Below are 13,757 nucleotides of genomic sequence, written 5' to 3' on the forward strand. Positions count from 1 at the left end.
GTCTCTGGTAGAGAGCAACCCTGCTGTTTTTTGCAGCTGGCTGTTATCTGTGTACTTTTTGGGCTCTGGTGCTGGAGGCTGGAGATCCCTGCTTATGGTTTAGACCCTGCTCTTCTCAGGCGGATCCAACTGGCCATTGCAATATCCTTCTGGTGCTGCTGCCTGTGGGCACCCCACCCGCCTTCTTGCATCTCTACCACACTCCTTACCAGTTAGATTGTGCTAAAATTTATTCTTCTATCTGTCTGCGGTTATAAGGCTCCTCTCTTGCTATTGTTCAGTTGTTTGTTCCAGGTGATTTCTCCACAATTCCAGATTGGTTCTGGGAGTTCAGTGTGACCTCCATTCACCCCTCTGCCATCCATGATAGTTCTTTTTATTGAACACAAGTTAAAACATATTCTTTTTTAAGTTTTTATTTATTTATAATATTTTATTGTTGTTCAATTACAGTTGTCCCCATTTCCTGCCATTACACTCCCCTGCCCTGCCCCCCCACATTCAATCCTCCCTTCTCAAGTGTCCTTGTCCATGGGTCCTTTATACTCGTTTCTTGACTTAACCCTTCCTCCCTTTTCCCCCATTATTTCCCTCTCCTCCCCTCCCCTCTGGTGTGGTCACTTTGTCCTTTATTTCCATGTCTCTGGTTCTATTTTGCTTTTTTATTTGTTTTGTTGATTAGGTTCCACTTATAGGTGAGATCACATGGTATTTTGTCTTTCACCACCTGGCTTACTTCACTTAGCATAATACTCTCCAGTTCCATCCATGCCTTGTGAAGGATAGGAGCTCCTTTCTTTCTGCTGTGTAGTATTCCACCGTTAAATGAACCACAGTTTTTTGATCCACTCATCTACTGAAGAGCAATTAGGCTGTCCAGCACTTGGCTATTGTAAAAACATATTCTTTAAATCCAATATTCTTTGTGGAAATTTTTTAAAAGTTATATATTCATATAATAGACATTTTGCATCAACCATACATTTTGTTGTTGGATATATTAACAACCTAAGAAAACTATTGTTGCATAATGTAATGCAGTGGAGCAAGATTAAAAATTAATTGTCTGACATATTTCAAGCTATGTAACATCTAACAGCAGCAGATATGCAAAGTGAAATACTTTAACACTAGCTACCTATTTATGGTGGTGTTAAATATATGGTTTTTATGTTCATATTTATTAATATACATTATAAAATGGATATATTTAGAAAACTGACACCCCTTACCTGGGTAATCAGGAAAAAAATGATTGTTTATATTGTTGTAAAAAATCACTTTTAAGAAAGAAGTCAAAAGTTTTCATCAGCAATGTAGTGTGAACTGGAGTTTAAACTCTCTAACAACTAGATATTAATAGTTCATCAATGACCTTTCAAATTACAGCATGAAACAATTATTATGGACAATTGGAGCCTATAAAGAGGAGGCAGGGATTCTTAGATGGATATGATAAATTAAAAGTAAGGAACACATGAAAAAGCTGAAAGAGTTCTTCAAGATTATGCAATTTTGTCTTGCTATTTATGTATGAGGTCTGGCCAGAAAAATTCCAAGCATTGTTAATATAGCCAGAATGGTTCATGAGACACTGATGTAGCCTGGCAGCCAAGGAAAGGAGACTGGAGCACACATGCGTGAATGACAATGACTTCACTCTATTAGTCACCAGGGGTAATAGATTTCATTGAGTGAGCCTGTGTACTGTGTGGCCATCCCATTCAAAATGACTGAGAAAGTAGAGCAACAAATCTGCATCAAACTTTTCGTTAAGCTTGAACATTCCTTCACGGAAACTATTTGGATGATTCATAAGGCATTCAGGGATGATGCAATGAGTGCGGTGCAAATAAAAATGTGGCAGAAACACCTTAAAGATGGTCACAGTTCTGTTAAAAATGATCCACATCCTGAAAGGCCTGCAACAAGCAGAACACATAAGAATATTGAGTGTGTAGGGACTGCAGTCAACAAAGATCAGTGACTGACAGTGCGAGAACTAGAAGCTGATCTGAGGATTCCAAAAACTACTATGTCTGAGATTTCGACATAGTAGTTGAAACATGTCATGGCAAAATTTATTCCACAGCTTTTGCTACCAGAGCAGAAAGAATATCATGCTGCCGTTCGTAATGACTTGATTCAAACCATTACCAGTGAACCAGATTTCCTCAAGAAGGTCATTACCAGAGATGAATCATGGGTCTATGACTATCATCTGGGAACAAAGGCACAGTTGTCCCAATGGAAGTCACCTGGTTCTCCATGCCTAAAGAAGGTACAGCAATGGCGCAGCAATATTAAGACAGTGTTATGTGTGTTTTTTCATTGAGAAGGTGTTGTCCATCACAAGTATGGCCCTTCAGGCCAAACGATAAGGAGTACTACCTCAGTGACCTTTGTTGGTTGAGAGATGCAAAGCACTGAAAACATCCGCACATATAGGCACCCGGTGATTGGCAGCTTCATCACCACAATACGCCCACTCATGCATCACATCATGTGCAGAGTTTTTGGCAAAACATCAAATCCCCCAGGTGACTCAGTCCCACTACAGCCCAGATTTGGCACCCTGTGACTTCTGGTTTTTCCCAAAACTAAAAACACCTTTGAAAGGAAAGAAATTTCAGACCATCAGTGAGACTCAGGAAAATACAGTGGGGCAGCTGATGGTGATTGGGAGAACTATGTGAGGTCCCAAAGTGCCTACCTTGAAGAGGACTGAGGTGTCATTATCCTATGTACAGCGTTTCTTGTATCTTCTTCAGTAAATATCTCTATTTTACATAGTACATGGATACTCTCTGGACAGACCTTGAGCTATATTTGCCTGCGTGTGGCTTGAAAAGGAAATGATCAAATAAAGCAAAACACAAAGTTTTGTGATAAAGTCATTCAGAAATGGGGAAATCTATGTCATTCCTCAGATAATTATTAATTTACTTCCTTATGAGCTGGCATAGCTTGGTAAAATAAAATAAAGATACATTAAGAATAGATGATTATCCATACTCAAATAATTTTGAATGTAGTTCAAAAAGGAGGATATTGTCCTTACTTCTTTTTAACCTAAGTGCTAGGCTCTTTCAAGACTTTTCTCTTAGGTTGTCTTGGACATTGCGACCTATGTAATGAGAGTATGGTAGTTGGTGTTGAGTGACAGGTTGCTTAGACTTTTTGTAACAGACTTGATCTTGCAAGAAAATATTTACATCAAGGCAGGCTTAAGCCCTTTTACCTTTAGAGTAGTTGCTTTCTGCAGGGTTGTCATTGTACCACATTCATACATCAGCCTAGTCCCATGGAGGAGACTATCAGAATCTCTATCCTTTAAATTGTTTCAGGGGGTGGTAGAAAATATTTTTATTTACCAGATGTAAGGCTCTCCACTTCATGGAAAACAGATACTTAGGAAAATCTTTGTTTTACCAAAAGCTCATGAGATAAAATCACTAAATATGTTTGAGTACCTTACGTAATTATTCTCTAACATTTAGCAAGAGAGAATGATGACTTGAGAAATATAATATAAAACCATATGGATCGAGATGGTAGTCGGTTTGCTGGACCTACCATGTTCTGAAACAGAACTTCTAACATTCTTTCAAAGTAAGTGCACAGTCACAGTGTGGACTCCAACTCCAGTCTGAACCTTCCTGAAGCATCCTGTCTGCCTGCAAGTGTGTATTTAGGTCTGAGCTTGTTATTTTATAAGTGTTTCAATGAACAATTCACAGTGATAGACATCAGTAGTCTTTCTTTAATAAATGATCTTAATTGTTTGTTATGGTGTATCAGGAGCATTTTAATGCTTTTTAAAACATGTCTATGAAAGTGTTTCAGACTTGAGAAAATATTTATTGTCCCTAAAATACAAAATGAATAAATGAATAATCAAAATTAAATGTTTCAGAATTATGAAATATGTCCACTTCATTAATTTTTAAATGTTATACTTAGAACACAGTTAAATTTCATGGAGTGTGTGGTTTAAAGCTTCTGATTTGGCAAGAATTCCTGCTTTGCCCAATACTTTCAGATAAATCATTGCCAAATTTAAATTAAATGAGTTGTTTTCAAAAGAAAATTCACTTGCAAAATTATAAAAATATTTTCAAAGATTTGATATGTAAAATAATATTTTTAATGTATGCTACAGGTAGGAGCCTCAAAATTAAAATGTTTTGGGCTTGTGGAAGGCACTGAAATATTCCCAAAGTCACTCCATTAATTCTCACTATTTGTGATCCTCTTTGAGTAATGTTAAAAACCTAGAATGTGAATACATAGTTTCCTTGTGTAGCCCTGCCACTGATATCTTATATTGTTTCTTGGTGGGAAAAAGATGCTAGTGTAGCATAACAGAATTTGCTCTGAATTAGGAGTATTACATTTGCCACCAAATAACCATGATATGAAATGAGGTAACAAATTCTCTAAATTAATAGATATTATAAAGGGAGCTAATGCTTCAGTGTTTGGACTTTTAAAGATTTTACTTATTTATTTTTAGAGATGGAGGGAGGGAGAAAGAAAGGGAGAGAAACATTGATGTGAAAGAGCAACATCGATTGGTTGCCTCAGAAACATAGATCAGTTTCCCTCTCATAAGGCCAAGATGGGGACCAAACCCACAACACAGTCATATGTCCTGACCAGGAATCGAACTGTGACCTTTCTCTTTGCCATTCAACGCCTAACCAGTTTGAGCCACACCAGTCAGGGCTCCATGTTTGTTTTAATGGCTGAGATCAATAAATGTTTATTGTCCTCCCTCAGCTCCTGTCCACACAATGTGTGTTTAGTATTGCCCAGCAGTTCTCATGAAGGAGAGACAGTGCAGGGAGGAGAGTGACTCTCTACCACAAATTTTCAATACTGGGGTTAAAAAGCCAAAAGGTATGAAAGACTATAATCAAAATCAATGATAACCTCCTGCCCCACTTCTCCTCATTTCCACCCCAGGGTCACAGAGCTGATCATTTTTAAAGCCTTCCTGCTTTTCCCCATCTGGTGAAGAGCTCATTTGTGAAACAGCTATTTATCAACTTCAAATGTTACCTTTAGATTTTCTGCTTTGATAAATGAGAACATATTTCACTTCCCTTCCACTTTTCATTATAATTAGATGGCTATTCTTAGTTTTTTATTGGTTGCAATTTAAAAAGCCAAATCATTAGCAAAAGCAAAAACAAAAACATTTAACCATCTGTTTCCAGTTTTGTAGACATGGCTTGCCTTCTCGATTTGTATAATAAGGACATCAGCATGGCCACGTTTCACTCCACAGGTCTTCCACCTCCCTGTGCCTAGTGGCTGTAGTTGGACTGCTCATTGCCAGAACTGGTTAACACTTAAATTATATTCTAGAACCATTTTTAAGTCTTCTGTGAATTATTTATAAAGTGAGTCAATTTGCACATCAAAAACTTTTACAATAAAACGATGTGAATACTGTTTACTAAAAAGTGAGAATTTCTCCCTGGCTGATGCAGTTCAGTGCACTGAGTGTTGGCCTGCAAACCAGAAGGTCACCAGTTTGATTCCCAGTCTAGGGCATATGCCTGGGTTGCTGGCCAGGTCCCCATTAGGGGGCACACAAGAGGCAACCATACAGTGATGTTCTCTCCCTTCTCCTTCCTAAAAAACAAATAAAATCTTCAAAAAATAAAAATAAAAAGTGAGAATTTATGCTGTAGGTACATCTGTATAATGCATTTTTTTCTATCTTAATGGAGAATATTTCTTTCCTCAGTTTTAAATGCATCTATCTACCATTTTCATACCCCAACCGCCTTTGTTATGACTATGATAAGTTTTTACAATTTGTCAGTCAGAGACTATTTTTTCAAATCATCATACTCTTGCCATCACCCACTGGATTTGTTCCGGCTGGAGCTAGCCCTTGCTTGTGAATTCATCTTGAAAGGCACCACTCAACTAGTCTGAGTACTGTGTTTCTCAGTTTTTGAGAGTAGTACCTCTTTATTTTAAAAATAATTTTATCCATTTCCAATTATTCTTTCACTCTTACTGACTCCATAAGGCAGATACTAGACTTGTTAGACTGATCCTCCAGGTCTCTTCCCCTTTCTTTTATGTTCTTCACCTGTAGTCTCCCTCTAGTGCTTCTGTTTAGATTCTAGATTTTTTTCTGGATTTATCTCCACTGATTTTATTACATGTTTTGTCTTACTAAACATGCAATAGAATCCTCACTTACCATGTGAGTATGTGTGTGTGTGTGTGTGTGTGTGTGTGTACACAAATATAAATGCATATGTAACTTTAAAATGTCCAGACCTCTTCCTTTTTCCTTCATTTGCTTTACATGACACCATGCTCTAATTAATAATTTGACACAACCAAAGAACCACACATTGAAACCTAGCTTTTCTTTTATTCACATTTAATTTAAAATCATATTTATTATGTCATTATGATTTATTATTCTGTTATAAATTCCTGGCTACAAATACAATTAGATCAATGAGTACCATGTACTGTTCTAGTGCACTACTGGCTATAAAATTTAGGGCAGTCATTTATATTCAGTGTCCTAGTTTCCATAGCCATAAAAATAATTATTATTTACTTAATCTTCCAGGCTAGATATTAAAATCAAATGTGAAACCTCATTAAAAGCATTTCATGCTGTATAAATACAATGTATCATTTCTAGAGGAAGAAAACCATGTAGCAGAACTGTTGGAAAATATAAAGAATAGACATTAATTTACTTATTCTAGTAAAGAACAGTAGTAAATTGCTGATGACTGCCAGACACTTGCAAGAGTGAAATTGGATTGGTCATATGCCAGTCAGAACATGCTTGTAATAAAGGATTTGTTCAAAAGTGAAGTAAAAATGGCAGTCTACCAATAATGTTATATTTCAGTATTGGTTATGCTATGTATTTTCTTTTGTTGTGTGACAAAAACATTTGACTCATGATTTATAAGAACAAAAGACACCATTGTAGCCTCTCTTTAAAAGAAAAGGAAAAGTAAGTCTTATTGAGTAACCTCCTCCATCGTGGGCCCTTACTACTGCTGTGGAATGTGTGGTAGATATTGCCATGAGATTTCTGTACTCTGTTTTTAATTGGCATTGAAAATTGGACGTAAAGCTACATGATCCTTCAAAGTCAAGACATTTAGTTATATAGGTTTTGTGTTATTGTCTGGCTTAGTTGGGTATAGCATCATCCCAATATGCCAAGGTTTTTGGGTTCCACCCCTGGTCAGGGCACATACAAGAAGCAAGCAGCGAATCCATAAATAAATGGAACAACAAATCAGTGTTTCTCTCTCTCTGAAATCAATAAATTACAAAAATTAAGTGTGTTTGGCTAACCTACATCTCTAGATCTCTGCAGTGATCATCTGGTCACATCAATCAAAACTCACTGAAATGGAACTCGATAGGCTGTGAGTGAAGCAGTGCTTGACTTGTTTTTCCTAATTTGGATCATGCTACTACTGAGATGGTTTGCTATAAAGATTAAGACCTTGGACTCTATTCTCTCTTCTTGGATACAGAATTTGGCTCTGACACTTGCCTGTCTGACCTCAGGCAAGTTCTACAGCTCTCAATGTGTCATTTTCCTAACACTTTAATGGAAAAAATACTAACATAGATTTTTTATGAAGTTTTTGTAAGGATTAAACATGTTATTTTATATAAAGTATTTCTACAGTATGCACTGTTAGCTGCTATTATCATTATTAGTATTATCACAGTGTCCTTAATTCCTAAAATATCCCATTATAGCACCTGCATCACCTTATATAGAAACTGAAGCTAAGATGTATGTGGCACTCAATAAAACTGTATAATATTTCATATTTGGGTAATTTTTCTAAATGCTATTTTCCTTAAATATAAATTCCTTAAACTAAAAAAAATACAATATTGCAAATTTTTCTTTAGAAATACATGAGTACTATATCACTAAAATTTACAATCATGAAGTAAAAAATTTGCGCTAAGTTGTTCAACAAGCTTCCTCTCATTTTTAGCAGGTATTTTATTTAGATAAAACTTTGTTTTTTGTTGGGTGTGGTTTGCAAAAAAATGAGCTATATAGGAAATAGAGAACTAAAACTCATTTTAAATGTTAACTTGTTTAAAGTAGGCAATTGCATTACAAATCCATTTTTCATCTCTTTTTATACAAATCAAAGTTTACTATATACACTTTCTGTGCTTTCTTTTTTTTTTACCAAAACTACATTGAGGGTCTAGTGCCATATCAGTACATAATGAGCTTCTTAACTACTTTAATGACTCATAGTGCTTCATTGGATGTATGTACCTAATTAATCTCACTAGGCCATGGCTAAAGGACAGTGGGACAGTTTGTTAATACACTTGCTGTTATAAAAGTGCCAAATAAATAATATTGTAAAATTAAATGAGTTTGTATATGGATAATGTACCTGTATGGTCATTTTTAAGATAGGGAATTTCTAGATCGAGGATTAGATGTATTATAATTAATTTTTTGCAGAAAATTTAAATTTAAACTGCTTTATTTTAAAAATGAATGCAAGCATATGACTTAAAAATCTTTTCAAAAGACAAAAGTGGTAAAAATAAGATTCTCTCATACCACTTTACTTCATTCAGTTTCCCTAACTGGAGATAATTGGTCTTATTATACACACACACACGCGTGTGCGTGCACACATACACACACACCCATACACACACACTCATACACTTATACATATATATAGATATGTATTCTTCTAGAGATATATAATGCATATATAAATATGTACAAAAATTCCTCTTCAAGTGAGCTTTTGTTTTCTTCTGCATAGATATTTATAGAATCAAAATAATTCTTGCCTAGATGTTACTTAAACAGATAGCCTGCAAGAGTAAATATTCATATTACAAGCATACAGTTTTATGGTCTAATCATTCAATTTCAGCCATTATAGATCATATCAATAAAAGTGATGTTTTCTTTGACTTTCAGTATAGTTCATAGTTTTCTAGTGAATTCTGTATATCACTCTGTCTTTGACCAAGGATTTTCAAATGTACTACTACCTGCCTCTACAGTGGGCACACAACGTGCATTCTAAGATTTCTCTTTACCATCTTCCTAGAAATTCCTTTCAATTCTCTCTTAAGTTTTTTATTTCCTGGATCTCAGCCATCTTCTTTCTTGGTTCTGTGTGGTGCATCACACTCTCTAGTAACTTCCTAGCATGGCTAGTTTTTTGGATTGTGTATATTTAAAAATCGCTTTAGTGTACTTTCCCACCTGATCCTCCATCCAAATTAAACATGAAAAAGAAAAAAGAAAAGAAAATTCTGATTCTCTATTATTTTTATGTGACAATTTTATTACTTCCTACATGGCAGCTTGTAGTATTCCCCCCTCAGTGTTGTGAAATGTGACAACAATTTGCTGTTATGGGTCAGCTGCCTTACGGGGTTCTGGGAGGATCCTATTCATCTGAAATTTTATTTCCTTTAATACTAATAAATGGTCTTAAATTATATTGCATTATATTCTATATTTTTATGTTCTACATGTTAATTTACAAATAACACATATTGCAAATGTTATACATGTTAATTTATATATAACACATTGTAATATAGTATACATAGTATATATTAAGTATAATGTAACATTTATAACATTACATAAATTATTATTTTAACAAAATGAACAAGAAGAGTACTATTAAGAAGGATTGTCAGTACAGGAAAATACACATTTGCTATTTGCAGAGGAGTTAAGCCAACAGTAACAATGCCCTGTTAAAAATGTAAATAATTATTTCTTATATTTTCAAATTATTTTAGTAACAAATAAATGAGTTTGACACACCGTATTTTAGTCTCACCCAGGTACACACATATGCATATACAAAAATATATGTTTGAAACATACCCCACTACTCTTTATAAGTCATAATATATAATAAATAATAAATATATATTCATTTTGGATTTTCAACTTCTGCTTCCTCAGATGATCTACCACCTTACCAGGAAGAAAGTGTTCAGTACATAAATATTTGACTTAATTTATGTGATATTAAAATTGAAAGCCTTCAATTGCTATTATATTCTAGTGAAGTGTGGAGGTAGAATTCTACTAGTGATATTCCTTTGTTAAATAAAATGCTATATTACATCTTCTGTTTGGAACACATTTATTTTTAGCGTTTGAAAAGCTGAAGCACAGTTAGTAATTGTATTGCGTTTTTTCTTTTAGTCCTTGTTACATTTCTGTTACTAGAATAATTTGAAAATTAACATTGACCTTCTGCTAAGTTATTACTGAAGATTTGTGTTGTTTCTCTCTGTTTTTAGCCTGTAGTGACATGGAGTTCAGAGAAGTGGCAAACAGGTTGCGGGACTGGTTCAAGGCCCTTCATGAAAGTGGAAGCCAAAACAAGAAGACAAAAGCATTACTGAGGCCTGAGCGAAGCAGTAAGATCTCTAAATTTGAATGTCCCATTGTCTTTGATATTGGATTTTATTTGCAATGAATCACTTAGATCAAAACACCTATTTCAAAGTTTATACTTGACCTAGATGCTGAATAAAAGTGAGACAATTGTTATTACTTCCAAGCATAGCTATGATATTTTGCAAGTAAATAAATGACTTGAGCTATTTCTGGTTGGTAGAAAAAGGAATCTCTCTCCGAGACAGCATTTAGCCTCCAAGCTGAATTGAAAGAGTAGGGATATTTTTCTCAGTGTTTTGATAGAAGTGGTAAAGAATAGAACAACATAAAAAATAAAGGTAAGAATTTTGGCTAGTTAATGAAAGACAAATACCATATGATCTCACCTATAAGTAGATTCCATTCAACAAAATAAACTAACAAACAAAATAAACCACAGGCATGGAAACATGGAGCGGAATGAAAGTGACCAGAGGGGATGGGGAAAGAGGACAATGGTGACAAGAAGGGGGAAGTACTAGACAAAGAACAGGTATGAATGACCCATGGACATGGACAATAGAGTGGGAATTGACTGTGGGAGTGGGGGGTGGGGGTGGGATGGGTAGAGGGGAGTAAAGGGGGAAAAATTGAGACAGCTGTAATAGAATAAACATGACTTATAAATTTAAAAAAATTAAAAAAAACAAAAACAAAGAAACAAAAAAAAATTTTTGGAACAGTTAGATTTTTAGAGAGCACGATTAGTGCCCCTTACCCTCAAGATTAGCCTTTTGATTGCTTTGTAGGCATTTCTACTTTGACTCAATTAGGAGGGTAGACTAAATGGATATTTTCAATGACACACTGAAATTTACATTTATTAAAAAGAGGAAAAAATAAGTTATATGAATCTTATATGATTCCTTCATCATCTGTACAACCCCCCAAAGTGTTTTTTAATTCCTTGGAAATAAGAAATGCAAACTGAAATAAGGTGCTTGTTCTAAATAATTTCATGAATTAACTGCATTTTTCAAAAAAGTTTATATTTTAAAAAACGCTTATTACATGTTTCATGCATGTAAAAGAAAGACACTGAACCATGTGCTTAATTTTAGGGAACTAACAGAAATGGAAGCCTTTGACCTAAAATAAGGCAAAAGAAGTTAGGGCAACAATCTTGTCTGACAGAGAAAATTCCAAGAATGTTTTCTTCGCCTTTTGTGACATGACCTATCCACTCTCACTTGTAGCCCTCAAATATGTTTCTCATAAAATCATTCAGAAGATGGTACATTCATCCATAATCTACATTTCCTAAAATGCCTTGTTTTCTTCTCATCAAGGAACTTTCTGTACTTTCTGACTTTTATATTTATGTATTTTTTTTAAATTAAGCCATCAACAATAGACATAACCATTACCTTTGGATGTGTAGCGACTGTATGTTTCTTCCCACAATGTTCAGAAAGAAATGGCAGTATTTCTCTACTCTGTAGAAATGTTTCTCAGGTTGTCTCAGTATTGTTGATTAAATTTTTGACAGATGTTAATTTTTGGTGACTTGAGAGTAAGTAAGATGCCTGATCTTACACAATAAACACTATAAAATATATTTGCCCCTTTTTATGAAATAAATGTATCTGGAATAGGAAAAAGTTTTTTCCAGACCCTTACATATTAATATTTTTCATTCATGTCTACACCTGTCAAGCCAATTCTCATACTGGAATATTAATTCTCAAATGTAACTTTTCAACTTGAGTTCAAACTAGTGAACCTTTCCGTATTTGGTGATGGATAAAATAAGAGTTTCTAGAAACATTTCAGCACAGTGCCTGTTGAATTTTACACGTCTATAAATATAATTTCCCTTTCCGGACTGTTGTTGTGAGAAATGGGACACTCTTCAGATAATGGGTTAATTAAAAGAAACTCCTTGAGAGTTGAACATTTTGGGGAGAATAAATGAAAAAGTGGGTACAGGATTCCTTATACAGCTTGAAGATGTCAGAGGCCAACTAAGAGTAAATTTCCAAAAGAGTAAATATTCTCTTTTTTTTTACCAAAAAAGAGTAAATATTCTCTTTTTTTTTTACAAAAAAAAAAAAAGAGTAGGACAGATAAGACAGATCCCTGAAGAGAAATGGCAGATTCACTCAACTCCTCAAATGGGTGCACCCTCTAAGGGAGTCCTCTGCTGACATGGTCATATTTAATTCAGAAATCTCCAATATTATACTCCCCTTCTTATTTCCATCATTTTTTTCTTCTTAGGAATTCTCACTATCTACTTTAGTAATAATCTACTCATTATCTTATTTTTTTCCTCTCTCATACTCTGTCTCCATCTCTCCCTCTTACCACTCTCTCTTTGCCTCCCTCCCCACTAGACTATTATAAATTTAATGAAGTCAGAGATATTTATTTATCACTGTATCATTGGAGCATACAGTATTTTGACTTATAGTATTTACTAAACAAAAATGAGTGGAAATAATGAATAGATGAAACAAAGATACAATCAAAATACAACATTGTTTGCAAATGTCATACTTTAATCAATCAATTATTCCTCTAGGAATGATTATTTACTGTTTCATTTACTTTCTCCATAACAATCAATTCTGCAGTTAATTGGTGTGCTCTTGTTTTCATGAGTATGATTCCAAGCAGTGGAAGTAATGAGCCGAAATATATATGCACTTCAAATTATAAATGATAATAAATGTTGCCTGACTGCTTTGCAAAAAGCGTAGGGCATACCTAAGTTCTAACAGGAAAGCATAAGAGTTAACTTTAGCCTTCAACCCTTTGAAGAAAAAAATAACAGTAATAATAACATTTTTTTTTTACTTTTCCATTCTTGTGAGCATGGTATTATGTTGTTAATTTATTTTGTGTTTGCTTTATTAGTCGTGAGTTTGAACACAAAATATTGGCTAGGGAACGTAGGCACAGCAAAATGAAATAAAATGTAAATTCAGGCTAGTATAATAAAATACATAAAATATGTGGATTAAACACTATGCATATATTTCTAAAGTTCTGGAGGCTGGGAAGTCCTAGTCCAGGTGCTGGTGGGATAGGTTGTTGGTGACTGCCTTCATCCTGGCTTATGGACATCCATCTTCTCACATGGAGGAGGCAGAGAAAGATCTCTCTAGGGTCTCTTCTTATTACAGCACTGATCTCTCATGAGGGCTCTATTTCATGAATTGATTATCTCTCAAAGCCCCCATCAAATGCCATCCCTTTAGGGGGTATGCATGAATTGTGGGGGCTAACAATTTAATCCATAGTGCACACACGCACACACATACAAGAA

The 13,757-nt window shown here is 34.7% G+C and overlaps 1 protein-coding gene across 3 annotated transcripts in view; it reads left to right on the forward strand.

Annotated features, from left to right (window-relative positions):
- The window catches only part of SPOCK3 (SPARC (osteonectin), cwcv and kazal like domains proteoglycan 3), a 298,992-nt gene that overhangs the window by 256,265 nt on the left and 28,970 nt on the right, over positions 1-13,757 (forward strand). For all 3 annotated transcript variants that reach the window (XM_054576076.1, XM_054576074.1, XM_054576077.1), the window contains exon 7: positions 10,348-10,467. In XM_054576076.1, the coding sequence (XP_054432051.1) occupies positions 10,348-10,467 (120 nt within the window). The remainder of the gene's footprint in view (positions 1-10,347; positions 10,468-13,757) is intronic.

Source organism: Pteronotus mesoamericanus, unplaced genomic scaffold (genome assembly GCF_021234165.1).
Source record: "Pteronotus mesoamericanus isolate MK-2021 breed Mesoamerican mustached bat unplaced genomic scaffold, CSHL_Meso_final contig_32, whole genome shotgun sequence".
In the NCBI taxonomy this organism is placed as follows: Eukaryota; Metazoa; Chordata; class Mammalia; order Chiroptera; family Mormoopidae; genus Pteronotus; species Pteronotus mesoamericanus.